Consider the following 27,102-nt stretch of genomic DNA (forward strand, 5'->3'; position numbering starts at 1 on the left):
GTGATTCGAAACGACTCAAACAATTAAAAATAACAGTATTATTGCGTATTTTGGACCAAAGTAGACTCCTGCGCTGAAAAAAAACCCTCCGATTTTTTTTCGCTCAGGAACGACTGTGACTTCGGAGAACGTTCTAAGGAGATTTGTGATGATAGTACAAAAGTTCCAGGAAATTTCAACAGATTTTTCCCGCGACAGAAGAGGTTTCAGTGGATATTTTAGTTGCTGCCAGCGAGGTTCTACGGGGGTTCTGTAGAGTTTTCATGTTCGAGTTTCACACGATTTGGAGAGAAGTCAAATCGTTGCCATTGGAGGTCCCAGGGAATTTCGACAGCACTTCCACTGAATAGGCTTCGCTTTTCGTCGTGTCCATCTTTATAATTGCAAAAGTGAGCAAAACACTTCATTCTGAATTTTATTCCACTCCGTAAAAACTCCAGCTATGAACAATGTTAACAATCAATCACAAAGTCACGAATCGGCTCTGCACAAAAAGCCGTTTGACACTTCTCTCTACCAACCGACGGTGATGAAACGTTTATTTCAACACTACCAACATGAAGAAAATTTCACTTCGCACCACTCAGCTTTTATGCATTCTTATAGAACCTATGTGGTTTGTCTCGAGGTTTGTCTTACGAAATGTATAAGGATGATGTTTTGGCAAAAATGTATAAGTGAAACACTTGAATAAAATAATTGATTTTCGTTTCGTGTATAAAAATGGTTTATGCGTGCCATAGTATAAAATCGTAATATATTTACGATGCATAGATACTGTTTATTCGAGAGAATTTAATTTTCGCTTCTTTATTTTATTTATGGTAAATATTATTGTTTAAAAAAAAATTAAGTTTGTCTCAGGAAGGTTTTTTAATTATTTTATTTTTTATGAATATTATTAAAAAAAAAATACTTACAATTTCGATGTTCATTAGGATGAACTCGTGCTCACGCAGTCTAGCCCAGTAGATCACAGGCGCTGTAGAAATCCGCCGGGACGAAGCTCTTCACCAGAACGAAGCTCTTCACCAGAACGAAGCTCCGAAGAGAATCCAGATGTTATTTTTTCTATCATTTTAGTAAACACTGATTGAATTCCACTCTGTTATTCCAAACTTAGTATAATTTTGACAAAAATTTTAATCGATCCAATGTATACATTTTGGAAAACCATAAAATGCTTAAAATTTAATTCGACAGTGAGCATGCATAAGCGAGGGGCAGACCACTCATGTATTTTCGTTTCATCCAAACGTATTGGGGAATCGTATTGACGCGTATTGATGATTTGAAATGCATTAATGTCATTTTGTGTAATAATTAGTATTTTACGTAATCGCGATTATTTATTTGTAGAATATGCACTAAACGTGTAATGATCGAAATTTAATCGAAGATTTCCTCCACGTCCTGAACTACCTCCCAAGCTATTCGATGAAGGAGGATTGTTGATCACCTCATTAATTCGACGGCACCACTCATCATCCTTGTCAGCCTTCGGTTCCTGCATCCAGAAGAATAACCTACGACTGGAACTCTTGAACTTCAACAAGAAAACCCGCCCAGTCTTGACGTTCTCAATCTTCTTGAACTCGCAATCATCCGGAAATACGATAAAATCATCCTCAACATTGCCAATCGTACGATCCTTCCAGCAGAAATGAATCAATCCATTGGTCGCCTGGTTCACGTACAAGCCTTATCCGGATGTACCATTTTGTTGCCAAGGTTCATCATTCCTTTAACCAGATGATGGTTTCCCCTCTGGTTTCCCCCGGAAGTACCCCAAGGGCACTGCTACTACTGAAAATTGGTCCACTCATATCTTCAGTTTTCTCGAACGATTCCTAATAATCGCTTTCTTTCGCAGTTGCAAACAAAGAACTCATAACCTCGGATTCCGCAGTGTTTGAACGGGAATTTTCGCTTTAGAATCGTTGCTCAATAATAAAATTAGTAATAGTAATTCTTTCTTTGTGATGTTGCGGTTTGCTGTTCTGCCTACTGCATTTTCATTCAAAGATTGCTCCTATTTCCGATTGACACCACCTAGCATGAATATTCAAATTTACGACGTTCTTCGAAAAAAAATATCCCTACTTATTTCTTAGCAAATTTTTACTTCTCTGTCTGCCTCATTCCGGTAGGTACGGATAGTTCCCCTACGGTTCTGATTATGGTTTATTAGTAGCATAGAGTAAAATCAGGAGTAAAATCTTTCGTACCAGATTATCAAGTGTACACACACAAAAAAATGGAACTCCTCGGAAAACGGTTTGTTCGAATCTCCCGCATAAAAAATAACCATAAGAAGCGCCTAACCACCAATTCGGGATATCATCCCAACTTTAAGTGGTATGCTCGCAGCATCTATGATATCGTTAGTGTATGGTACCCGTTTATTAGGGCTATCCTGTCATTTGATCATCATCCTTTTTCATCGGTTTTAGTTACCACCACGGGCATTCCCTTCCTTGCTAGCGGTTTCGGCGCGCTCCGAGGATGACGATATGCTCTTGTCCGCATCGGTGTTAGTTTTGTGGGCATTCTCCAAAGCTTTGATGAACTGTTCCAAATCGCCACTGTTGACTGCTTCCACGGCTTCCGTGTTCAGCTGAAATCGAGGCTGAAATTGCGATACGAACGGTCCCAGCTGTCCCTATTGCAGGGCATTAGAAAACATGGACAGCGCTTGTTGGAATTGCGGCTAGAAATACACGAAGATCAGATGAGCGACTCATCGACCCGAGCAAGCAGCTTAGTCCTCCCATCGGACCAATGCCTGCTAAAATCACCTATGCGGGTGTTCCATTCACTTTAAAAGCTCGCATGAAAATCCTGGAGGTTCAAAGCGTATTGGCGTGTATTGAAGTCTCGACTGACGTATTACAAACCCTAATAAACAGGTACCATACTCTAACGATATCATAGATGGTACGACTATCCCACATAAAGTTGGGATGATATCCCGAATTGGTGGTTAGGCGCTTCTTATGGTTATTGTTTATGTAGGAAAGCATTACTGATTTATTGATGCATTGACATATTAGTGGCGTATTTGCCTAAAATAAGGTATTTTTGGGAATTTAAATTGAATTGAAATTGTATACTGCATTTTAATGCATTTCATGTGTATTGATGTAATATGTATATTTGATAATGCATTGGCAACTTTTCGAGTATTAACAGATTTTTAAGTATTTTTTAAGAAAACGTATTTTTGATTCAGCACACCACATATTGATTTGCCCCTCGTGCATAAGGGCCTATACGCGATGATCGATTCTCTTCGTCGATTGTCTCTTTCGTTAATAACTCGCTAGATTGAACGTTTATCGGTGCGTTTGCTGTTGCTTTTGATAACCAATACAACCTGTTACTACTCTGCATTGAACAAATTCTAGAAAATTGTTCGCTTAGCTGTAGCAATGCAAAGAGAAAATCGATGAATCGCCCTTATCATGCTCACTGTCGAATTTATATTCGTTTTGTAATATTTTTGAGTCGTAGTTAGTACCTGTCATTTCATTTTCCTCTGTTCCTAGGAGGAGGAAAAGGGATGAGGGACAGTCACAAGCAAGGTGATTACATATAGGTGTTCTAATGTGTCAAATTCATGATTCAGCCATGTTGGATTTTTATATGGGACAGCGACCAAGTTTGTTTACAATTTGCTTAAAACTGCACTCCCCCCCCCCCCCCCCCCAGACCCGTGACCTCCTCGCCTATAGACTTCTCTGACGTTTGTGAATTGCACAAGTATTAGTGCAGTACTTTGGGTTAATTCAAAGGTTTTCTTGCACTTATACTTATAATTTACCCAAAGTTCTGCACTAATACTTGTGCAATTCACAAACGTCAGAGAAGTCTACAGGCGAGGAGGTAGGATACTTGTGCATTTCACAAACGTCAGAAAAGTCTAAATAGTGACAAAGCTATATCACCATTTATATACCCACCATGGTCACAAGATCAATAGATGTATTGACCTTTTTGACGTTTAATCATCTTTCTGTATCTAGCACACATGGATGAATGGACGGTTTGTTTTCCCACTAATCTGTTTCCCTCTTGCTCGCACTCGTTCGCTTTAAATGATGCAGTAGTATGCGCCGATTAAACGTCAAAAAGCTCTATAGTTTTATTTGCTGAATGTTTCAGCATCTTTATTTTGCTGGATAATTTGCTGATCTAGATTTTCATAAAGCCCAAAGTCAGCAAAATTTTGTTGATTTTCAGCAGTTTAAATTCGTTTTTTAAATCAGAAAAGCGAGTTTCTGGTAGCCTTATTTGCTGTTTTGTTTTGATTCTGCGTTCCGTTACGCTTCGTTCCATTTTGTTTTTTGACGTTGGATAACGTCTTTCGGCAACACACGGGGGTACAAAATTGAAAACAGTAATTTTGGATGCGTTACGGAAAATTAACAGATTTTGAACGATAATAACTCAACCGTCTCTCGATAGATTTACGAGATAATGGCATCAATCGATTGGAAATATTTCTAGCAATTTGCTGATTGTTTCAAAACTATTGATTTCATTCTGTAAAATATTGAAAAATGGTTAAAAGTAAACCATTGTCTAAAGACGGTGAAAATCGATTGATTTTTTTATATTCTTATACTTTCTCCAACCGAGACATCAGATGCGAGTATCTGACATCTCTGATATTTTCTGTTCTACTATATAAGCGTCCAACAAGGTCGCCCGTTCCATCATTGTCAACAACATCAGCCCAACAAAACGGCCCTTTTCAGGGCCACCAAACTTTCGCAAAAGAGTTATTAAGGAATATTCCTAAAATATAATATACACAATTAAGTACAACACATAACAGACGTTATCCAACGCCAACCCTGCGGTCGTATCTAGTATACAACCCTTCCAACTTTTTTTTTCCATTCCATGTGCTAAAAGACGTTTGAGAATTTTTTAATTTGCACGGCATGCAGATTAGCGGAGTTCAAACTGAAAAGTGTTCAGATTAAAAACGACCAGATTACCGGAGGTCCACTGTATAAGTAAAACTTAGTCAAAGCTTACGAAGAAAATTCCCTTATCTTATTATTTTTGAGTGTATAGGTAATAAGGCAACATTTTCGGGATTTATTTTTATGTTTTTCACAATTTTGAACTCAGAAAAAAACGTTTATCTTCTCGATAAAAATCTTTCTGATCGGTTTTAATTCTAATCGGACTTGGCGTTATTTGCAAGTCCACCCAGCCCGTATGGAGCAACTACCGCACAATGTGAAAGCCACGACGAGGTTCGAGGCAGTGCTCCTGTGTGTGCGTGAAATAGCTCATGAACTGGCTACTCTTGCAGGTGGAAAAATTGTAGTCGTCGTCAGTCGAGCGAGATTCTTATACGCGGTTCTGCACTGCATTTCCAGCTTCGGGACAAGTGAAAAAGTGATTTTAAGCTGAATTTGGGGATTCCAACGGGAAAAAATATTCGACGCAACAATCGAAGATCCAGTCCGATCGGAACTCGTTCGAGAATTGAGTGCGCGGAGTGTGCAAAAAGTTTTATGTGCAAAAGAAAGTTTGCTGGACGAAGCGAAAATTTTCTGGTTCTGCTGCGTGTCGAAGAAAGAAAAAAACGAGATGTCCTTTGATTTGTGATAAAATAGTAATGGTGGTCAACAGAAGTGAGTGAATCGAACCAGTTTTGCTTCCAAGGCGAAAATCAGGTTTTCGCGTTGAGCAAAAAATCAAAAAGCGTTGCAAAATGCGTTTCAGATTAAATTCTGGCTAAGCTACCACTAGTGAGAGAAAAAAAAGTGCAAAGTGTGTCTGGTTCCGTACTGGTTTCCGCCAGGGAAAAGCAGTTTTTCGTGGCACTCTACGCGAGAGTCTCAACCAGTTAACCACCTTGGCAGCAGCTTTTTGCCACTTATTGGACAACAGTAAACCGTCGTCAACGGATTGGAGGGCAGAGCGCTAGTATTAGGAACCACATCTTGGTCTTCGATAAAATTTGAGTTTGCTTGTCCCGTTCCGGATAGGACTGGACACGTCCCATAGGATCTCGGTTAGAAGGAGGTAAGAGGTCGTTTTCGGCTGCGTGTAATTCTTTTTTTTTTCTTTTTCAAATGGGCAGAGCTAGCAGAAAATGGTTTCAGTACTACTACTTGCGTGCTTATGTGAGTGTGAGTGGTAACAGTCCATTCGTATAGACACTCTAACACACGCACACTATTGCTTTGTGCGAATTTTGATTACTGCTTTATATTTTGATACCGACAACAGGAAAACATTACTGTACATTCCGGGAGCACCAAGAGAAAAAAATGAAGAGAATTCAAGTTAATCGTAAATAAAAGATATCATTGTCATGATATATTAATTCACTCCAATAAAAAAAAAAAGATCAGTATATTGGTACAATTGAATTATACCTAGTACATACATAATAATCTGGTTTTCAAAGCTAATCAACGGAAGTGAAGCATCCCATATTGAGGACGTGCATCTTGATGAAACAGGGACATAGAATACTTGCAATGAAATTCAACGTGCTAACATCTGAAAACAAACTCTGACACTCAAAACAAAACCTTGGCAAAATGCTGACCTTAGGTCAATGCTTACACGTGTATCAAATTCAGAGAGAGGTAAGAGCTAAACCCCGGAATACATCGGTGCTGTGGACATATAAAAAATAATGGAAAAGAGTTCTGTCAATGCAGCGTAATTAAAAGTTAGTGCTTTGGAGAAAAAAATATAAAAATTACCCCCGTGAACGCACAACTCTTTCATCATCAAATTCAGTTTTAGTAACGCACCAAAACCATGAGTGCTATGAACTCGCCAGAAATAGAATGCTGTAAAGAGAACCAGAAATAAAGTGTTGAAAACGTACTAAAAAAATGGTTAACACAAAAACCCTTTAAGATATTATTTGGAGTTATAAATGTCATGTGATGTGAATCGAACCCACCATCAGTGCAAGGATTACCAATGTCTGCAGATACTTTACCTTACATTATTTCGTGTTATAAATGTACAAAAACTCGTCGGAAATTGTATGGAAATTGTATTACAAATGCTTTGAAAAAAAGCAGTATTAAGCCGGAAGCGGTGGGTTAGATTCCCGGTCCAGTTATAAAAATCTATTTAGTTTGAAATTGGTGGTGGTTGATAAATGTGGAGATAAGGCAAAGAACACTAAGATGGGAGCAAACAAAACGGTCGTGTAGATTGCGTCAAAAGCCAGGATCAAACAGAATCTAATTCAAAATGGTTTCCACTGGATGCAAAAAATCGCCAGTCCCGACAGTCATATTGTTCAATTTTAACTAGCTTTAATCAAAGAAAAGTGTCGCCACATGCATCAAGCCCGCTTCAATAACATGGCGAATTGAAATAAAGTTTGACCGTTTGTTATCGAAAGATGGTCATGTGCGAAAGTCCTATTTAAGGAATGATTAAGTACTTCTGGTGAATGACATTTCGACACCTGAGGCCGAAGTTGGGAGTATTGGTGATATAGAGGCAAAACCGTTTCATCGCTCATAAATTTATGAATCGGCTATTGGCTTGTTGGAGGATAAATTTAATGTAGTTCAGGTCAATCAATCTACGTCAACGACAGAGTTGAAGAAATTCGTCAAATTCACAGTAGTTCAGAATGTACTTCTACCATGTTAGTAGAGCAACCTTCACCCCGAGTTAGTAGCAGTTGAAATTCAGATGAAGTAAACAAAAACTCAATGAATTAGAATAATAGTCAACTCATATAAGATGATGATTTGGTGGAAGAATGGCAACTGTAGGGACGAGAGTCCCCATAGAGGAATTGCCTCGATCATATGTATTCTAGATAGTTTGCATATGAAAAGATCATCATCAAGCAACCAAAGGATGCCTCCATATTATGCAAAAAATGTTAGATATTGCTCTCACTTCACTTGCTAGAATCATACATGTCAACAAGCAATCGAAAAGTCATGATTTGGCTCTGTACGCAAATAAGTTTGGCTATCTTCCTCTTGGATCGACAGAGTTCAGAACACAGGATTTCCGGATTGTCGAGGATTTAGCCGAATCTGCCAAAGTTTGTGGCAGCTGGTAAAATGCCGCTTGCAATCCTAACGCCAAGCGCAGTTGGACTGGTCTCGAATTATACACCGATGTCAACCGGAAATCGTCAGACGATCAAATATATTTCAATGATAGCTGAAAGCCGTCTGGTGTTCAAGCTCTTTCCAATCGGTGTTCAAGCCGTACTCGATGTCAGCCAAAAACCGTCCGGAGTTTAAAACTTTCTCGATGACAGCTGGAACATGTCCAGTGATTAAGTCATTGTCCGGTGGTTAAACCTTTCCCGATGTCAACTGGAAAGCGTCCAGTGCTTTAGTCGCATCAAATGCAAACCAGAACCCGTTCGGTGTTCAAACCGGTATCGATGTCAACTGAAATCCACTCAGTTTTAAAGCCAATTCCGGAGTCAAGTGCGCCCGTTTCGGTACCGACCCTGGAGAAACAATTCACAGGACATGAGATGCTTTATCACAATTTCACCAATATTTTTTCAAAGCCTAAACTGGAGGAGCTAGTAACAGAGAATCTCTCCATGTAAAATCTAGTCAGTAAAAACCGAAGGTATTAATAATACCCATTTTCAGAGCCTAGTCAACCCAGAAAAGACGTCCACAGCGTATAACGCGGCCCAATTAACGCCAGAAAAGAGCTTTATACCGTTCTTCGATTGACCCTGTTAGTACAGAAGGTATAACCATAGACTAACACTAAGACCAGGGGTCCTGAAGTAACATGCTCAATATTTAGGCTCAGGAAGTACCAGACCTTTGGTCCCAAGCTAATTGAAGTACCGATCAAAAAAATCCACGGAACCCTCATTAAACTCTGTCAAATATATAAGGCGAATCAACACAAGAAGAATGATCCAAAGTTCCTGCAGGGAGAAAAGTACCATCCGAATATGCTCCACACTAGATGCTATCAGAACTGAAAGTAATTATCATCAACCGGTTGTGAGAATCGAAATTTTCCCACTTTGCTCCAGATTCAGTAGCTTCCGCAAGATCTAAAGCATTATTTGGTTCGTCCTGCGATTCGTTGGTAACTGCCGAATGAAGGACCTAGCCAAAAAAAACAGCACCTGACCATCCCGGAGCTGCACCATGTAACCGAAACTGGCATCCACGTGGTTCAGCTTGTTCCAAGGGTGTAGCCAGGTTTCGAGCTAAGAAGGGGCGAAAAAAATTACTATGGAAAATTTGGCCGAACGCCAGTTTACCGAACGCCATTTCACCGAAAGCCTTTGTGTTGCTGAGTTGCTCTCTGCCCCCCCCCCCCTCTGGCTACGCCTATGGCTTGTTCTGTTGGCAGACGAGACTCAGTGAGTTGTTGCCCACGACCCTTGTAAGACATTAGCAAATTAGCATCCATTCTACACTGATGGCCTATTAGTGGTATCCAGCCTGATCACCGCTACCTTCCTGGCATCCCCTGTAGTGTTTCATTGGATGACGAGGAAAGGTTCAACAGCTACACTTGAATAATGCAACTGAGTTCCGAGGTGCCCATCACAAACTAAACACCCTAAAACCAAAGAAGAAGAACCTTCAAACCATGCAGAACATCTATGAGAACTTGGTTGTACTACAAGACGATCTACACCAGGCCCCACTCATCTGCAGAAGTTGAGTCGCACCACAGCCGTTTATCCTGACGACAACGGTTTAGTCATAATTGTGAATTTTGGATGTTTTTTATGACTTGGGTAATCATGATGGTCTGCTTTAGCTAAGTATAAAAAAAATATTACTAGACCTGGCTAACTTTGGAATTAATCCAAGCCGATATCACTCAAAATTAGAAATTATATTTAGAACTACCTAGTTCTAAATATAATTTCTAATTTTGAGTGATATCTGCTAGATCTGGCTAACTTTGGAATTAATCCAAGCCGATATCACTCAAAATTAGAAATTATATTTAGAACTAGGCATAACATTTTCTGTAGAGAATCTTTTTACGACTATTATGTAAGTCAAGTCAAGCGTCATTTGTGATTACTGCTACATAATACGGTCCTATTTTCAAGCTAGAAACGTCAACTATCGATCTGGGCGGGCTGCCCGAGCAAAGTTGGAGATCAAAATGAAATCAAAATTTGCTGTTATGATGTAACTTATTTTGAATACTCCAGTTGATCTCATTTTGATTGACTTAACTTAACAGCAAAAATAAGAGCAAACTTTTACACTGTTGAATCAAACGGAAAACTAATCTTGCTCTCAAAGATATCAATTTGATTTTTGATTTGGCATTCATAATGTTTAACTGAATACGGACCTGGCGAAAATCGTTAGCATCCATGCTTCTCACGTTGAAAGGCTTGAGCTCAAATCTCACCCCGGGCAAGTAACGAATGTTCTAAATTGTGTTAAACTAAACAAATAAACAATAATCGTTAGTTAAACGACAAATGAGCTTAAATTAAATTTTAAACAAGACGTTAACAGCAGAACTTCAAGTTAAGTTGCTTTCATTTAAAAAGTCTTGACTGTATAATGGAAGCACAATATGATATCAGACTAATGTCGTGACAATTGAAATCAAAATAAGTTTTCATTATGATAGGAACTGCAAACATTAATATCGATTTGCTTTCATTTTGTTTACCAGCTGTGCTCGGGTGGGCAGAATGATCAGCATAAAATAAAGCAATCCGTTTTTGTTACCGTGGAATACAAGAAAAAACAACGAACGTATTGCCATCCAAACATTACTATTACCATCCATTTACATGATTTTAGAATTGAAATAACAAAGATTGATTGATCATAAAACAAGAAATAAACCAAAACGCACAAGAAAAATGGCAGATTAATTTTCTGCTTCCTGACAGGTACTCTGAATACGTACAGATAGTTGACGCGAAAGTCATGTAAATTTATAGCAGATGCCGCAGAGAATTACTTGCGCAGCGTAAAATTCAGATATAAGTAGTAGCATTTTACACGATGTCATGTAATTTGCAATGATTAGTGAGATACACTTCATATGCGCGATATATTAAATAAAATTACGCTAGCACTTAATTACACGACCCATATTCTGCTAGTTTTTAAATTATGCTTACGTTAAAGTTCATATTTTTTGCTGTGCAGATACGATGGTTAATTCAATTATTTGTTTTGGCATATTGGAAAACAAGCAACTCACAAACTAATTGATTCCAGTTTGTGACTCGAAGATTTAACGAGATGTTTGACATTTGAAGAACGCCATATAACAAAAAATTATACAATTCTACTAAACTCCTTAATCAAACTTTGTGCAATGTGACAAATTGCTAGAAAATGTATTAAACAGATGAACACTAACAATAGATGGAAATTTCTCAAAATGTTTTACTGGTTTTTAATGGCAAAAATACTGATTTCACTTATTTGAGAAAATAATAGCTCAAACACTGACATTTAATTAAGAGTTACGGAGTTAAAAAACAAATGACCAGATAAAGATTTTCGTAATTTGAGGCACAAGAGCATCCAATTCTAGAGAAATTTGGTTGTTTCTTCACTACAAAAAATTTAGCCGGAGTTCTTTTAAATTGATAAATGCTTTAGAAAGCAAACAAACTCTTGCGGAACTATAAATGAAATCCAATTTTTAAGACTTTACGCAGATCCACACTTAGCTCATTATAAAAACAATTATACAAATTTTTGGTAGCCGGGTACAGATTAAAAAAAAAATACGGTGAAAATCAATACTTAAAATCAATTGAATATATTTGATGAAAATGAGAAAAACAGCTATCCGATAATGGCGCCGGTGGTGTAGTGGTAAGCGTGATTACCTGTCACCCCTCTGCAGCCCTGGGTTCAATCCCAGTCGGCGCCGCTGGGATGTTCTGAGGCATAATATCTTTGATCACGCCTTCCTTCGGAAGGGAAGTAAAGCCGTTGGTCCCCGGTTCATGAGTTGATAGGTCGATAGGTAGGGTCCAGGTGTGAGAACTGCATCCCTGGCGTCGGTAGTATTGGTGCTCAGCACGGAAAACAAGATCGACGGAAAACAAATCAAGGAAAAAACCAGCTTTCCGGTATCAACGAGACCTCCTTCGAATGGGTGATATCAGTTTGCTTAGTAATTTGACGAAGGCATGGATCATTCTCGTTTGAGAACCACTTGATATCATTCAATTGAGTGTAACCTACACACAAACGGAGCTCTGGTCGATATTCCAGCGAATAAGCTAAGCCAATCCAAAACCAAGCTGACTTCTATCAGACCCCAACCCGATGTTCACCTGACATAAACCCAGGATTTAAACGACATCAACCCGACATTGCACAATGAGCAAAATTGACAAAACCGCGACTAAATAGAATATCTCGGCTGCCAAATGGTTTCAGTCAACATGTTATACAGCCGGCGCCGGTGGTGTAGTGGTACGCGTGACTGCTTTCTAACACCCCAATGGGTCTGGGTTCAATCCCAGCCGAGGTCGGTGGGATTTTTTTGAGGCATAAAAATCTCTGGCCACGTCTTCCTTCGGAAGGGAAGTAAAGCCGTTGGTCCCGGCCCATGTGTGTTGAATGGGTGCGATATCCTACGCAGGTGTGGAAGCTGCCTTCCTGCACATTCGATTGCCGTCAATGGATGGCAATCGATGTCCGTCGGTGATTGGCACTAGATTGCGGAACAGTGACCGACGTTAAATAAAGGAATGAACATGTTATACATATTCTTAAAGGAAAAACTCTGCTGAAACGATTGGCAGTGGTCTCATTGGCCGGAGACTGTTGTCTGCGTGTTACGTACGAACGAAGATGCAAATGGATACGACAAGGCACGTCAGAACCACTGGTTCAAATCTTTTTCACGGAACAAATCACGAGTTGAGGAATCATTTCTCAGATCCAAATATTCATCCTGTGTTTCATCAAGACTGCCACATCCATTGAGGAAGAAAACGGATTGCGGACTACATCAGCATATTCTTGTATCAGCTCAGGGAAACACAGCTCACATTGATAATCTAGTGAGTGAAAATGAGCAATTATTACTGGTTAAAGATCCGAATTTAGCTCGTTTTGTCAGTCATACTTCAGAGTCTATGGAACATGGCAACATTTTCCATACTAACATTTCGGAGTTTTGCTTGTATACTTGAAGATCATCTTGGAAGTGAAGATGATGCGCGATGCAAGTAGCTGCGAGAAATCAAAAAAGATTTTTCGAAGTTTGATTCGCTAGTGTGAGATTTGTTGAGCATCTAGAATTGAGATTTAGATGTGTCGCCCCCCTCAGTGGAAGCAATGTTGACAGGTTTTTTGTGTCAAACACATACTTTACCACCTCTTCTTGTAACTTACAAGTACAAAATAGCATATGATATTTCATAATTCCGAAAATCACTTTTTTATAGCAAGTGAGTGGAAGCAACCCGGTTTGTTACCAAGCATTGCTAGAGCACCATTGGTATTAACTCCACTTGCTTTTTCCCACTGTAAGCCAATCGATTCAAGCACTGTTTTGATTTTAGCCATGATATTGTCACTTTTGGCATATTTTTTTTTAGACCGATCAAACCAAGACCCTCGCGGCCCTCCTGAAAAAACTTCGTGGCGACCCTGTCGGCCGCGGACCACCGGTTGGGAACCCTAATCCTCAGCTTTGGATTGACATGCGCTCACATTGGCCCACCAAACGCTGCAAAATGAAAATGAAATTGTACGTGAAAGTATTCAATACCTACACCGTTTGAAAAATTCATGTAAATATCTGTGAGATATAGTGCACATAAAATTAACGCTAGATTTGGCGTAATTTTACACGATATTTCGTGTAAATTAAATTATCGCATAAATTAGCAATATTGTATGCAAGCTTGTAAGCGATTTTGTTGTTTATGCCAAGTATAGCTCAAAATTAAACGAAGGAAGATTTTACACGATAGTTAAAATTCAGATTTTTTTCTGTGTACTACATACATTTGCATTGAATTTTTATAGCGATAAATACATAAGAAATTAATTAAATTTTCAACGAAAAGTGTTATAAATTTACATGATTGTGTAAATTTCAGCTTTAATTCATTGAATTAGCGTGTGATTTTGTATTCAAAAACCTTCTCCAGTATGAAATTCCCTCCCCATGGACATGGAGGTTGACGGTACTGAAGCAAAGGGTTATGTTTAATTTCTTTATATTTGCAACGATGATGATTGTCCATAGTGACACATATCACCTTCTTAATGCTTCAGTATGCCTCAAACGATTAATTCTTGGTTGTTAATAGAACTTCCTTGATGGAATCGGCTGCTTCATGCAGACTGAGCAATTCTGATTATAGTATCAGATTTGTTCTGTATACAGAGGAACTGGGAGGGCTTATAAGAAACTTCTCACCAATAAAGTAATGATCTTCTAGTAAATTTTGCATATAATTTTATTAAAATTTTATTTTATTTTAGCATATTGTTTTTGTTACAGTCAATTAGCATTAGCATACGATACAAGTGATTTAATATTACTTGCTCGTTTTTGCGTAAAATAATCAATATTTATTTTACTTGTAATCACCTTTGAAAGTTTTTTTCAAGTTTATTTTTTGTGATCTGAAAATTTTCTCAGTTTGGTTAGAATTTTCGAAGCTAACGCATGTCCACAGGCCTAATAGAAAGGTAGAAAAAATGTATCATGAAGAAAGGTTGCGTGCAGGGTTGCTTCCACTCACTTGCTATAGAGGAGTGATTTTCGGGGTTTTGGATTCGTTGGATGTAGCAGTGGAGATTTGTACTTGTTGGATACGGGAGGAGATTGAATGGCGGGTGTTTGACGCATAGAACCTGTTAATTTCGCTTTCAGAGTGTCACAGTCAGCGATTTTATGATTCGTGAGCGTTCAATCAGAGTTAGCGCTCGCGATTCGTAGAATTGTTGATTGTGACTATCTGCAGGTAGATTTGACGGGTTTTGACGGGTTTTCAGCCTCTCCTTGTGTTTAACATGTGCAGGGCTGGTAGCAGGTCACTTTTTAGTGATTTGGTCACTATTTTGAAGCCAGTCACCAAAAAGTCACTAAAGTCACTATTTCCCTAAAAATAGTAACTGAAGTCCCTTTTTCACTACTAAAATAGAGTGGAGTTTAAAAATTTCCACAAAATGTTTAAATTGAGTACTTGGCACTAAGAAAGTCTACAGTAGTTTTAACAAAATATACATACCTGTTAAAAAATTGAAAATTTTAACCAGGGTGAACCGCAAAACGTTAGAACACCAGGAAAACTTACGGGAAATTCCTTCAATTTAGATTCAAAAGAGAATTTTAAATGATTCTAGGGATGACACCAAGATATTTCAGAGAAGAATACCAAAGTACAGACTACGAAAGTCTCATGTAAAATTAAATGTTCTGAGGACCGATTTCTTCATCTCCGCTTTAATCTTAAGCCAGGTTTACCTAAATATAGTAAAACTTGGCTTAACACATACGAGCGTCGCTTTTGATTATTGTTTAAATTATAAGAGGCGCAAAATTCAGCTCCGAAACAATTATGGAAATATTTTCTAATGTAATTGAGAGTGCATTTTAACGAGAGTTCTGAGAAGAATTCTATGATGATTGGATGAGGATTCGGTGTCCAATTCTAATAAGAATCCTAAATTAGTTCTGAAATTTTGCTTAATGCATGCTTACTGCTTAATGCTTAATGAAAATTCCATGAAAGTCCTGTGAACTCCAAAGATGGTCTCTGCGGATAGTTCTAAAAGAATTCTGGGGTGATTTCTGACGATACTTCCAAGAAAGTTCGAAATAAATTCCGAGAAGGATTTCAATGGAATCGAATTTTGAGGGTTCAATCTCGAAGGAATTCTGAGAAGAGTTGTTGTTTTGAAAATTCCGAGGAAATACTATGGGGATTCTAAGGAGAATACGAATTGAATTTCCAATTGAATGCAAGGGAGAAGTCCAAGATTATTCTAAGCAGAAATTTATAAACCTTCTGAGGTTAATTGCATGGAAATTCTAAGGATAGATTTATGGAAGGAGCCTTCAGAGAGTTTCTAGAAGAATCAATAAAAAAATCGAAAATATATATATTTATATACATATAAAATCGAAATCTACTTTAACTAATCATGTGTTATTTCTTCATGCGTGAATTTAACGATTTACATAGCTTCCTTAAAATTGTCCTTTGTTCGCATTCTACTTTCTATATAAAAATTTCACACTGCCACACTATAACGGAACTATCAACTCTTTACTTTCATCAAGTGTTGGGAAAATATCAAAAAATCAAATCTCACCAACGTCCACGATCACGCTTGATTTTCGTACACAAAAATCAACAAGCAAACAACTGCGGTTGATTTTGCAAGCTGTGATATCGCAGCTCGGAATATCAAGCTAACAAAACTCACCAGCTGCAAATCTCAACAATCTGTGGTGAGATTGAATTTCATGATTTTTGCTTTACACACGAATGCAACCGAAACTTCCATAACGGCTGGCAGCAGTCACTTCGTGTCTGCCATCGGTGAAGAGTAAAAAGAGATAGCAAACTATACTTTCTCTTTCTAAGAATAATTTTTGTGTCGAGTCAACTCTCAGCTTGATTTTTGCTCGTTTGTAAAAGCTTATTTGCTTATTTGCCGTTTGTTCTAAAAAAGTTCTTGAGATCATTCTGAAGAAATTCTGCGAAAGGTCATAGCAAATTATCAAAGTTATCTACCTTGATATATAAAATATTTAGAGATTTCGAACGAAGAATCAAATTCAAGATCATAACAAAATGGGAAATACTATTTACTAGTCATCATGTATAACGTAAGCAAAAGTAAATTATTCAAATCACATCAAATGGTCTTCACAGGAGATTCCGTTGTGATATTCAATTAAATTAGAGGAATTTATAAAATTTGATTTTAAGTTCCATGACATAAAAAGTTTATTTCAATATCAAACCGTATTTGAATTTCTTAGTTACCATATAAATGGTTACTTATTTAGTATTCACTATTTGGTCACTATTTTTGTAATTTTAGTCTCTAAAGTCACTACTATTATATCGCATCAGCGCTACCAGCCCTGCATGTGCAAGGTGGCGAGTGAGTGGAAGCAGGCCTGGTTGCGTGAACTACATTTGTGAGAATATCTTTTTGAGATTTTAGTAGTCACGTTTTGTTTGTAGTTTGTAGTTTGTTATTTTTTTCATGTAATAATCGTAAATAATAGTTATTCAATAATAGATAATTCATCCATATATTCAATAATACATTTACGGATGACTATAATTTGGATACCTAACAATTGGACAGAATCAGTAGCATGAAAAGGTTACGTTTTTCAGGGTTGTAGTTTTTGTTTTCATCAGTGATCCGGCTCTGGTTGTGAACGATTTAGGTAACTATTTAGCTTTTAGCCCAACTTTGCTTCTACGAATCCACAAAAGACATTGAATTGGAGGTGGATTATGGTACGGAATTACAGGCTGCTATTTTGAGCAACTTATCGTCATAAAATTAAAAATTACACACTCAAAGCGCTTCATAAAGGAATTCCGTTAAGAGGTGCCTTAAATTTAAAGATTAAAAATTACATTTAGGTATTAGTCAACAAAAGTAGATAGTAAGTTAGACATGTTATAGTATGAACTTTTGCTACATTTCTTTTTTAGTTAATTATTCTTGAACGCAGTTAAAACTAGGAGATGAGGAAGAAATATAATCATTTGGTGAAAACACACATAACCACACACAGTGAAAAATACTTCCACGGATACTTTCAATACTGTCATTGACAAGAACATATACGTTGAGACAACACCTATAATGACGATGGCAACTGACAAACGTAAAGACATCGACAAAGACCATGGCACTGACTGACACTGATTCTCAAACATTTCAAAAAGATCATGATTAAGAAGGTATTGCAAAACATGGTCCTCTGTACGTTTACTTTCCAACTTTTACTACAACTATTACTACTGTTACTCCGACTATCCCCTACTTGAAACACTAATCTTTCCTATCCGGCATCTTAAGCAGGATTCACTTGATCCCTGTGACTATTATTCTGTGGTGCCAAATCTTTACCTCTACCCTTCTGTGCTTGAAAATGAAAAACCTTCTCCAGTATGAAATTGAAAATTTCAAATTTCAATTTTTAGATAACTCCCAATCAACCATTCATCAGTAAGAGGTGAGAGGTAGTAAAGTTTGAAGAACTTCAAACAAGTAGGAAATATTGCAAATTATTGGGAAACCTTTATTAAGACTTCAAAAATTACAGGAAATTTAGATAACCTCAGTACTTTTAAGATTTCCAGAGAAACTAATCAAAATTCAAGGACATCAAAAAATGCTTTACCTTTTTTTAAAACTTTATTTTTGAGATCTCGTGCACACAAATGCTTTACCTTTAAATAAGGTTCGAGTGGATTTTTCGCCGATCTTATATTCATTAGCTTTCTCACAGACATTTTGCAAAACTATCTGGCATCGCTGGCTCAATCTAGTGAATAAGGAACGTATTAAGTTGAGATTATGGATAACATGTTTTAGGGTTTTGAGTGCAATTGTTAAAAACACTATTGTATATAATAAATTTCATGGGACATTTATAGGTTAACCCACCGTTTTCCTGTATGGGTTTGCTTTCATTCCGCGCTGTGCATGTGCATCTTTTACTATCATAAATATTAAATACTTACAGCAAACACAAGTATACACAAACCATCATCAGCAAACATTGAAAAGCGACCGGATTGCATGTACATACCTACCTACCTGCCTGCCTATAACCTACGCTAAATAATGTATACAATCAGACCCTGATGCTGAATTGCATGATGGAATGTTTATTTGCTTTGCTTTCGCATGGCTTAGCTCGTTTATTTAAGGCTGACGCTTTTAATGTATCTATAAGCTGGTGCGTATCTCTGGCACTATATCTTCATGAATGTACTGCATATTTATAAGTGTACACGGTAAGAAAAAAGTCCCCAAAAGTAAGTTCTCTTCACTCATTTCGGCACTATAGTGCAGGAATCCAAAGTAGTTTTCATTTACTTGTGTGAAAATCGTATGAAATTTTCCACTCGCTTTCTACCCAAAAGTAAGTTAGTTGTACCCTAAAGTAGGTGGTTTTGCTCCTCCGTTTTTGACAACATTAGAAGGAGAAAAGGAGACAAACTAGTCAAAAGTAGGCAAAAGTGAACTGGTCGTTTCTTACCGTGTAGGGGTAAAGTGGGGCAAAATCAATAAGGTCTATTCATGTGTGGCAGAAGAGTTGGTATTAGTAGCAAAATAGAGGTAAACATCATCACCGAAAAAATCCTAAAAAATTGACATGAAAAAAGTGGAGTTTGACGTCACGGAAGGTATACTTCATAAACATTATAACATATTTTGCGGTACACGAACACCATTTTACGACCATTTCCTCATTGGGGCAAGATGGGTCAGCTAGTACAATTATTAAGTTATTTGTTTGTCAATATTAAATGGTTTTCCAAACTTACATTGAGTGACAACCAAAAAAAATAAATAAACCAAGTAGATAACCCACCTTGCCCAACCCTGCCCTACCGTGCACACCATGGTGGTGTAGGTAGGTACCTATACTGGCTACTGCTTCAATTTAAATCATGCCACCGTATATAGCTACTTACTAGCACTATCGCTTTGGCAGCCCTTGCTTAGCTGAATTTGGAGTTGGTTGGGGTTTATACGTGTTTAGAATGTAGTACATATCGAAATTGGCAAATTAGGTTCTGTTTAGAATGTGACGACAATCTGTTGAGTGGTGTATAGATTGAAACGATCACTCATTTAATTTGATGCATCCGTTGCGTTTGGGTGTGTTACATGCCAAACTCAATGTACTTTTAAATGCAAAAACTGCTTTGCTAACTATTGTTAGTCGTCATAGGCAGCAAAATTGTGCTACCGCGTACCAACTGTAGTTAAAGTTAATCATGCCAAGTCGCGTGTCTATCTACCTATTTAATGCCGACTAGCTCAAGACACCATTTGCGCACTCAGCGGCGCGGCGGTTGTGCACTTTAAAACTTCACTGCTAGCTCGGCGGCGCATGAGAAGGCACGCAAAATAAAAACAAACGGTTCAATAAACTGTTACGTAAGAAAGGTGTGCACAAAAAAAAACGGAGCTACGGTCTAACCGTGGAGTGTAGTTTTTTGCTTGAATGTGCTGTGCTGGCCATTTTGTAGCGGGAGGAAGTGGGTGTTGAATAGAAGTTTTGGGTCAGCTAGGTATGTTGCTTTGTTGCCAAGCTTAGTTTGTGTGTTGTTGTGTGTCTATTCTGAAAAAAACTTAGATTCTGTTCAATTTTCGTATGTTGTTGATTTAACCGTTATTTATCTTGAGCCATGCGGCAACGTCTAATGCTAGTTCTCTATCTCTTCCCATTTCAGGCTATCTCGCAGATCATTTCGATACAGTAGATCGAATCACTCGAAAGCATTTCCGTCACACATTACACCATCACAAACCAGTTACTGTCGTTGTTATCATCTGATTTATCTGTGATATTATTACTCGATTCATTTCGCGTAACGAGAATCCTTCTGGGGGATCTGACTCCGTCCTAAAAGGTAGCACCAAATAAAATACAAATTCCGCATTAATTTAGAAACTAATTTTTCAAATGTACCTCTACTTCTAATTTCAGGGTGAAGGTGCTTCGTCCCCCTGGCCAACAAAACCTAGTGTGTGAGAAGTAGTGTCTAGTGGAATTCATAAGATTAGTAGAAGCGGGAGTGAAAAACGGCAGATGGACATTATAACAACACGTGTGACAGCCAATTCGGGTGTGATGTGAATTTAGAGAGCAGAATCAAAACTCTATAGTGCTCAACAGGACGGTTTGTTAGCGGTGTGCAGCAAAGGAAATAAGAAAATACGTGCCAGCAAAAAGTCATCTTCCATGTGTATGTGACTGACGAAGCTAGTAGAGTCGAACATTTAAAAATTTAGAAAACAGAAAGTAAACTACAATCACAATTTTCAACACAAAGTGAAATGCAATAATATCTACTACAATATATAAACACACACACACAAAAAGTCTCTTTCGGGCGCCATTCGTGCGTATGTATGGAAGCAGAATTTTTTTAACTCTAAGCAAAAGCTAATTTCAACTATCCCACGTGAAAATCTACATTAAAAAAAAATCAAATTTTAGCAAAATACAAGTGCATATATACCAAGAATCTATATTTCGTCGAATCAAAGAACGAGAATATACTACAACCGTCACCGCATAAAATCATTTCCTGTGAAAATTATAACTGAAAGTATCTGTGAGTGAAAAATTCAATTTAAAAATCGTCTTGATACGTGTAAGTACAGCTAAGCCTAAACAGGAATCCACATGGACTAACTATCAAACTATATAGCAGTAAATCAGTGAGTGTTATCAACGTTTTGTCAGCTTTTATCTGTGGTTTTAGTGTAATCTATGGATGCTAAGTAAATAACATAGCGACGACCGCAAACAACATGTGAATGAAAACAATAATACTAGCTGTGAACGATGTGACTCCGGCTCACAACACTGCAAAAACAAAACTAAAAACTAAATCATCATTGTGTTCCACGAAAATTTAAACAAGTGATCGTAGCATACTCGAAGAGACTTAGCCAATTTACTGCTGTAAAATACTAAAGCACGCGTGGAGAAAACATTATTTTTTCAGCGCCCCTTGAAAAAAAAAACTAAGACTGTGCGGTGATGATAGTGCGCCCTTGATAAGCAGAAGATAACGAAGACGGACTATTGACGTGCCGAAAAACGAGAAGAAGCTGAACTCTGTTCCTAACAACCAACAACCAGATTGGTTCGATAACATTCCAAAAAAACAAAGATACACGATTAGCCGAAAGCAAACGGGTGCAGCTCCTACCGGGTACATAACCGAAGCAAGAACCGCGCAGGAGTTGAACAATGCATATTTGTTGCAATTACTCAATCCAATACGAACAAGTCTGAATACGCTTTAAGAAGAAAGTAAGCTTACTAGTGAAGGAAGTAAACAAAATGATAAGCGTAAGTGTGTGTTTACGTGATATTGCGCAGGAAACAGTATGAGTCGATTGATTCTCAAAGTATTGCTAGCAAATCCAGGGAAGTACAATCAACCTAGCCAGAAGAACATCATTACAACAATGGGTGCAATAGAAGAGCTGGTCATCGATCGTGCATCGTTTGAGCTAATCTTCAATATCAGCGAATGTTGTAGCAAAACCGACAACAGCCATAGTGTGAAGAAAGTGAATAATAACACTGTGAATATGATATGTGATTTTATTGATTACCTGATTAAATTTAACGTTAATCTTAGCATAAGTGTAGAGAAGAACCATTTTCTACGAATTCAGCATTATACTACAAATGACCAAAATCTAGTTGATAAGAGCCAACTTCACTCAACCGAAACATTGTTGATTGCGGTTGAAGATACACCAGCTACAATAACGGTTACATTGAATGGTAAGAAGAAATCATCCGGATACACATCATTCGACGAGCTTTTGAGATTAACTGAACGCCAAAAACAATTGGAAGCAGCAGGAAGCATCCCGTCCCGTTGCCTACGTCTTCGCGGTGGCGGTGAAAGTTCGCTCAACAACGGAACTAGTGCTTGGGGATCACCTCCATCCAATGCCAATACAGCTTCATGGGGTGCAGTTGCTCCACAGCAGCAAGGTGGCTGGGGAAACAACCCACCCAATGCAAACCAAAGGCCAGACATCACTAAACCCATGCAGCCTCCACAGGGAGCTGCCGCTGGGCCATTGGTAGGCTCGAGCAACGGAACAAACAGTTGGAATCAGGTTGTCAATCCCAACAACAAACCACCACTTCAACCACCGCCTCAACAGCAAGCACCGCAACCACCAAATCAACCACCTCCTCCTGGGGCTAATCCTGGAAATGGCAGCAACCTACCACCATCCTCTCAACAGCAACAGCAACCACCAGCACCACTAGCACCAGGTGGAAATCCTCAACTTGCAGCCCAACCGGGAGCACCCGCTCAAACTTCATCCGCTAAATTGGAACATCTCAACTCAATGCGCGAAGCCCTGTTTAGCCAAGATGGCTGGGGATGCCAACACGTCAACCAGGATACCCAATGGGACGTCCCAGCTTCTCCAGAACCGGTCAACAAAGACATGAAAATTAACTTCAACAACGGAACGGAATTGTGGGAAACGAACCTTCGCAACGGTGGCCAGCCAACTCAACAACCGACTCAGAAAACTCCTTGGGGACCGTCGAGCAATATCGGAGGTACCTGGGGAGTTGACGACGATAGTAACGCCGAAACTAATAGCGTTTGGACCGGAGGTGCTGCTGGAGGTGGAAATCCTCCCGTAGCTGGACAGCAAGGTTGGAATCAAAATAATAACGCCATGTGGCCACCAAACGTTACAAATGCTCCACCACCCAAGAAAGAACCAGAGTGGACCGGCAATGTCGGAGTAACGGGTGGCAACAATTGGGAGAATCGTGGAACAGCAGCGCCACCGCCACCACATATCCCTGCTCCACCATTGGACATGCCTAATGTTGACATGCGCAGTATGCGTCCTCCAGGTGCCATCGAACCCAACCGTGAATTCCGCGGAGATCCCAGAGGCATTTCAGGTCGCTTGAACGGTGCTTCCGGCATGTGGGATCAGCATCCAATGCCTAATACACCATTGAACAAAATGCCTCCACAAGCACCCATGTTGAACAACGCAGGTGGCAACCCATGGCCGGTTGGTGCTGGTGGCCCTCAGAACATACCACCATCTAAACCACAAACATCCTGGGATGAGGCATCACCACCGGCGAGCCGGCGAAATATGTCTAATTTGGATGACGGAACATCCTTGTGGGTACCACCAACTAATCCCAACCGCCCTAATGGCCCCGAAGCTATGGTTCGCAATGGAAGAAACCCACTCGGAGGCAACTCCGGTCCGATTGGCCCTGGTGGACTGGGTGGTCCGAGACTTGGTGGTCCTGGAAATCAAATGAAGTCTGACATGTGGGGACATGGAGGACCAGCCTCGATGCGGAATGGGTCGTGGGATGAGCCTAATGTTAATAACTGGGAGGAAAAGGGTCCTGGACCACTAGGAGGAGGAGGAGGAGGTGGAGTAGGAGGTGGTGGAGGAGGAGGAGGAGGAGGAGGCGGAGGCGCAGGTGCATCCACATGGAATGATGGCCCAGGAAATCCTTCGACATGGAACAGTAAGAAACCGATTGCCGGAGGTGGAAATGTTTGGCCAGAGGCATCTGATCTGATTGGTAATGATTGGGGTGCCGGAGTAGGTGGCGTAGGTAAACCACCAAACAAACACAATCCACAGGACATTATCCGTAGCAGCAAGCAGTTCCGTATTCTGTACGAGATGGGCTTCAAGAAGGAGGACATTGAGCAAGCCCTTCGTACGTCCAACATGAGCCTGGAGGAGGCAATGGAAATGCTGCAGCGCAACAACAGTAACAACATGCCGGACTGGAGACGTCACGACGACCATCCGGGAGGATTCGAACCACCATTCTCAGGTGGACGTTTCCCCGGTGGAGGCGGTGGACCATCGCTACAGTTTCCTCAGGTGAGTTTTTTGATCCATGTTTTGCTATGAAACTGTAATTAGTTTTAAATGTTCGACAACTATTACGCTTGCAAAATATAATCAGTTTCTGGGCAGTGGTTTTCAACCAGGGGTAATTCAGTAATCCTCGGAGGGAAATTGTGTGTGACAAACTATAACATTCTCGCGTAACATTTGAAAACGGCACAAAAGCTTTTGTAAACAAGCGTTGTGAGGCCCTTTACACCCAAAGTGGAGTACGCCCACGCAATCATCGGATGGTGTGTGAGGACTGACCTTACACAGTTAGTTTACAAAAGCTCTTGTGCCGTTTTCGAATGTTACGCCTGACATATTACTATAAGTTGTCATGTTCACCAAATGGGTTCGACTTAAGGAAGTGGAGAATTATATAAGAGCAACAAATTGTATAAGAGTTCAGCTATTATTTTAAAAGCTCAGCGAACTTCATTAAACTTCATACAAATGTGGGGAAGTTCGTTAAATTTTTGGCATTTTTCTTTACCTTCATTAAGTTTCTTTAATCTTCAGTGGCTTCGGAGATGTTCCAGTGAAATCGTAGAAATGCTTGAAATCTAATATAAATTCGGAGAGCTACGATTTTATTTTTGGAAAACTTTGTAAAAGTGAGGAACATGTACAAGTTTGAGAAACTTCAATGATGTTAATTAAACATTGTTTTATTGCAGGAAACTCTATTGAAATTCCGGTACCTTCTTTTGTTTATAGCACTTCTTGAAACAAAATAGAATAGTTTGGTGTATTACAATTTCAATTTCAAATTTTGAAGAGAACTTCAGGGAACAGAAAATAAACGATATTCTTAAAGTTCGAAAAGCTTCACAGAAGGGCAGAAAATTTATAGTAGTTCAACGATTTTTGTACAAGTTAAGCGAATGAAATAGAAAATCGAGAAATTTCGCAAAACTTCTTTTGAAGAGCAAGCAGTTATGAAGAAGTTCAGGGAGCTAGATTTTTGAAAATTTCCTGGAATTCAGGGAAACTTCCGAAATCTACCACTTCAAACTAGGGGAACAGGATTGTTTTTGTAATCAAAGAAACTTAGTCCTTTTTACTAGTTGTGCCTTGTTGATAGTGACGAGACTCGGTAGTTTTTTTTTTTTCATCTACGTGATTCAAAATCTTTTATTAGCTGCTATCTAGTTTGAAGTGGTTAAGACTAGGATTCTGATGCATGGGCGTTATCGGTGTTATTGCTTGATTGTGTTGTGAATGAATCCGTTTTTGAGGATAAAATGATAGACGAAGGCCAATCATCAGCCGTGAATAAGCAATTAATTAAGAAATTCAAAGCCGCAGCAGAGTTTATTTTAGATAACCTGGAAAAATATCGTAAATCCTCCATGCAGTGCTATCATAGATTTCTCTTGTATTTATTTCTTAAATTATCTGGGGTGGGCCAGCTCTAGTTCTGGGGGAGGGAAGGGGCAAGGCCCACCCGGCCCACCTTATTTACGCCAATGGTGCCATACCAAATTTCGCTCAATTTCGTTGTGTCACACTTTATTGAATGATGATAGATGCTTTCCAAAGTCGACGACGCATCGACCGAAAGAACTGCTGATGAAGAACAATGAGGAGGACCACACAATGGTTGCTGCCGAGAAAACAGACGATCGCGTAGCACACATCGAGAGTGGCCTGCTTTTGTCGACAGCCGAGTGAACACTTGATTTAAATACTGATACCATTGTAACTTTCCCAGACAAATAAATGTCATACAACAAAATACAGACAGTATCGTACATTGCTACAATTTAAGTCAACATCGCATATAAGCATGACATAAATCGCATTATGTTTAAGATAAATCGTAAAGTATGCTAATTTTCGACTTATATGTCATGAATCATGTTTCCATCGTAGTGTATCACAATTTAACTTTCGTGGTTGCTGGGTTGAACTTTGGCAAAGAATAACAAAGATTGCCATTGATGCACATTTATAATCTCCTTGTTATCGATTTGCATCGCTGGGTAACGAGAGTCAAATATACACCAGATGACAGATGGCAATGTTTATATTATTTATCCAGATATTTGGCACTTCAACGAAAGAAGCCTGATCTGCCGGCAAATGTACGGGAAGACAGATCGATGGCCGCGACGAAGCAAATGTTTGCCATTGTAGATCTTTAATTTTTTTTTTTATTTATTTATTTATTTCGTCAACCAACGTAGACTAGTACATATAAGAATACAGTTTTGTTTTCTTAAATTTATTTATTTATTTCGTCAACTTTGGACAAAAGGTTAAAAGTATATTTTTTTTCTTTAATAAAAATTAAGCAGTGTCAGCTTTCCTATTTTTTATGAGTTTTACGACGTTGGTCTTCAATTTTACGTTCATATACTTAATAACCCGTGATAGCAAGCGTGGTAGGATTCTCGGCATTTTGAATCCAATGGGGATTTCTTTTTGACCTCTATTACACCCAGACGGT

At 38.8% G+C, this 27,102-nt stretch overlaps 2 protein-coding genes across 2 annotated transcripts in view; both read left to right on the top strand.

Annotated features, from left to right (window-relative positions):
• The window catches only part of Mlc-c (Myosin light chain cytoplasmic), a 379,873-nt gene that overhangs the window by 68,852 nt on the left and 283,919 nt on the right, over nt 1–27,102 (top strand). The window lies entirely within an intron of this gene.
• The window catches only part of LOC135703852 (protein Gawky-like), a 46,437-nt gene continuing 23,577 nt past the window's right edge, over nt 4,243–27,102 (top strand). Inside the window, exons 1-5 of the mRNA XM_065225194.1 lie at nt 4,243–4,283; nt 5,330–6,048; nt 20,438–20,617; nt 20,695–24,171; nt 24,208–24,638. Coding sequence (XP_065081266.1) covers nt 22,110–24,171; nt 24,208–24,638 — 2,493 coding nt within the window. The 5' untranslated portion in view covers nt 4,243–4,283; nt 5,330–6,048; nt 20,438–20,617; nt 20,695–22,109. The remainder of the gene's footprint in view (nt 4,284–5,329; nt 6,049–20,437; nt 20,618–20,694; nt 24,172–24,207; nt 24,639–27,102) is intronic.

This window comes from Ochlerotatus camptorhynchus, unplaced genomic scaffold (genome assembly GCF_037179485.1).
Source record: "Ochlerotatus camptorhynchus isolate MF236.1 unplaced genomic scaffold, CSIRO-AGI_Acam_v1.1 ptg000222l, whole genome shotgun sequence".
Lineage (NCBI taxonomy): Eukaryota > Metazoa > Arthropoda > Insecta > Diptera > Culicidae > Ochlerotatus > Ochlerotatus camptorhynchus.